Here is a 3,103-nt window from a genome sequence, read left to right as displayed (position 1 = left end):
AGCCCGCCGCATTTAAAGAGACAGTAGCACAAAAAATACGGTCCAGTTTACTCACATTTTTGGCCATACTCAAATACAGTTTCATCACACTCAACAAAAAGGCCATAAAACAATAATTTCGGGATTTTCACAATTAAGTGACCTTTGCATTGCCAGAATCTTTACTATCACAAAAATAATTTTGTTTTAAAAATACTCGAATAGCCAAAAACATTAATATTGACTCAATTTAGTCACTATTTAAATATTTGCTCCTCCTAACTTCCAGTATGTTTTCCCTCCATTGAGAAAAACCAAGTTTTCCTGCAGAATTATGCACTGGTTTGTAAGAACTACATACTACATACATAAAGTGAACAATAAGTCAGAAAAAACAAACAATTGTTTATTTAGTGAAACTCATCAAAACAAAACAAGTAAAAAAAAATCTGCCATTACACAAAACAACAAAAACACAATTTCCACCATAGCAGTAGGTTCAATATATATGGGGAAAAAACAATAACGGATGAAATGCAGAATTTTTTTTACTTCCTGGATTTTAACAAATCTTAACCTTAACCTAGTTCTACTTCAAAAGTAAATGCATTTAAAGCCCACAGTACAAAAAGAAAAACCCTCTACCCACCCCACATATTGTAAAACCTTTCTGCAGACATAGATCTCCTCGGTTTAACGGACATCCACCTCATATGTGTAACAATTTAGAAAATTGTGTATGACAATGAGATTGTGCCAAGCATAAACCATCTACAGTATAAAGCCCAAATTTCCTTATCTCACCCCATCTTGCAAACCTGCTACTTTTCTAATGTATAGTATAATACAAAACCCCTCTCGTCAGAGTGAAAATGTTGTCCTTGTACACAAATCTATCATGTTCTCCAATTATAGATCTCTGTTGACTCTTCAGGTGAGTGTAGCAGGACATGTCAAAGATGACTTTACTTTGCTGCTTGTTGGGCCTGACGCCGCAGCAACACGTAGATCTTCTCCTTAATCCAGTCCTTGTTGTATGGCTGGTATGTCTGAGTATCAGCTCTGTACCTGCAATAAAAGTAAGAAAGGGTCTTGGAGAAATAGTTGGCTCACAAACTCTTTTGAACTCAAATGTATACTTACACAAGACAGCTCAGATCTGCCAAGTCATCAATGAAGTCAAACAACTGACTGATGTCGTAGGTAATGGATGGGCTGTTGGGATTCATCCTTTTCAGATGCTCTTCATACATTTTGCAAACACCTGGAAGAGAGGAGCAGGACAGGCTGCAATTGTCAATGGGGTGATAAAGGACTGAATAGAAAAGAAAAAAAAACAAGAATATAGGGCTGGGCAATAAATAGAAAATGTATCGTTATCGAAATTCCTGACTCTTATCGTGATAATTTTTCCCATGTCAATAAATCTGAAAATAAAAAAATGAAAAGACGTGTGCAGGTTGGCAGCGTTCATGTCCCTTTAAGAAGCTGTACCACCTTGAGTCACATAAAAATGTGACTTAACGCGATACATTTGACAGCCCCATCTAGTGGACGACTTTTGATTCTGCGCACACCTGTAGTTACCGTCCACGTATCGTTATCGAGGTGAAATCCTCAAATGATGATATTAAATTTAGGCCATATCACCCAGCCCTCCAAGAACCTAACAATGATCATGGAGATCGTAAAGAACCATGTTTGTCAATGGGGAGTTATGAACTTCAACTATTAAATGAGAACTGCTTCAAAAGTCCTGATCTTGATTCACAATGAGACATCACGACACAAATTGTGCGCAGGTGTAGATACCGGATCTGCTCGGGTCCTGCACTTGCCGATGATGTCACACTTCAGCAAATCCACCCCGCACACACATCGATAACGATAGGAAAGAGTTTAGCAGTTTTGTTAATGAATTCTTGTTTCTTACCATCTAAATGTTTTATTTATAGTTGTAATTTGTTAATAAAACACCATAATGTCTTTGTTTACCAAAGAATGTGAAACTACATAAAATAAACATCAGACTGCCAAAAAGCACAACAGTTTTTATGTGAAATATTTTAAATTTACATAATTAGCCAGTTTCGTTTGTATAAATACGGAATTGTTGTTTATTTTGTTAATTCTTATGTAAATAAATCCATTCATTTTAAGTCATTTTATTTTGCCCTATTTTATCAAAATCAAGAGCCGCCAAGGGTCTCCGTTTATAAATTGGTATTTTCGCTTTGATTTTACATTTCCTTTGGTAATACAAAACAAATTTTCATCAGAAAGTGTTTGTGGACTATAGGACTCCAACTGCAAGGACTACAATCGCAAATATGTTTGGACCAATCAAAATATTTAATGTCAACGTGCGAACGTAACTTTTATGAACGTGGTATCGTAACAGCCGTAACTCCTACGTTAAGCCAATCATCTAGTGTGACGTCCTCAACAGGCACAGGACCCTGAGCCGATCTGACGCAGCCCAAACAGATCAAATACCTACACAGGAATCATAAGCCCTTACACACTAGCATCAGCTCCACTCCGCCTGGACCGGGTTGGAAGTTTTCTCATTTAGGTAGCCCGGAATTTTCCTGAATACAACTGGATGTTTTTTCAGCCCTCAAGGTCTGCCTGGAGCCTAACAGGGTAGACACGCCCACTGCTAACTGATTGGCTGGCTCAAAAGCATGCCTACTGTTAGGGGGAGCCTCCGACTGGCGAATAGAATCAGCCTACGGGAGCTTCCTGCATGCACGATTTATTATGTTCTGGATGCTGTGGAGTTAATGAGCCACTGACTGAAGTCGTCTTCCTCTGTCCCTCACCGCTGTGAGGAGGCGCGCACGCGCACACACACCCTATCAGAGTCTCCAAAAGCAGGACTGCCCACTCTTGTTTAATAATGGAGACACAGCGGACTCGTCGCTCTGTTTTGCCACGCCCACGTGCTCAGAGATGTGCTCATAACGTCACAGACTGCCAAGGCAGGGTGGAACGAACGTGGCCGGGCTAGGGCAGGCGGAGCCGATGCTAGTGTGTAAGTGGCAATAATAAAAGAAGACTGCCCATGTAACTGCCTGATGCAAAAGTACTAAAATGTAAAAAAATCCATCAAATATGGCTT

The 3,103-nt window shown here is 39.4% G+C and overlaps 1 protein-coding gene across 1 annotated transcript in view; it reads right to left on the bottom strand.

The window, feature by feature from the left end:
* Nucleotides 1-364: 364 nt before the first annotated feature.
* The window catches only part of LOC107377637 (enhancer of rudimentary homolog), a 4,019-nt gene continuing 1,280 nt past the window's right edge, over nucleotides 365-3,103 (bottom strand). The window contains exons 3-4 of the mRNA XM_015947384.3: nucleotides 1,123-1,243; nucleotides 365-1,047 (exon numbers count right to left, since the gene is read on the bottom strand). Coding sequence (XP_015802870.1) covers nucleotides 945-1,047; nucleotides 1,123-1,243 — 224 coding nt within the window. The 3' untranslated portion in view covers nucleotides 365-944. The remainder of the gene's footprint in view (nucleotides 1,048-1,122; nucleotides 1,244-3,103) is intronic.

This window comes from Nothobranchius furzeri, chromosome 2 (assembly GCF_043380555.1).
Source record: "Nothobranchius furzeri strain GRZ-AD chromosome 2, NfurGRZ-RIMD1, whole genome shotgun sequence".
Lineage (NCBI taxonomy): Eukaryota > Metazoa > Chordata > Actinopteri > Cyprinodontiformes > Nothobranchiidae > Nothobranchius > Nothobranchius furzeri.
This window is presented reverse-complemented; position numbering and strand designations above follow the sequence as displayed.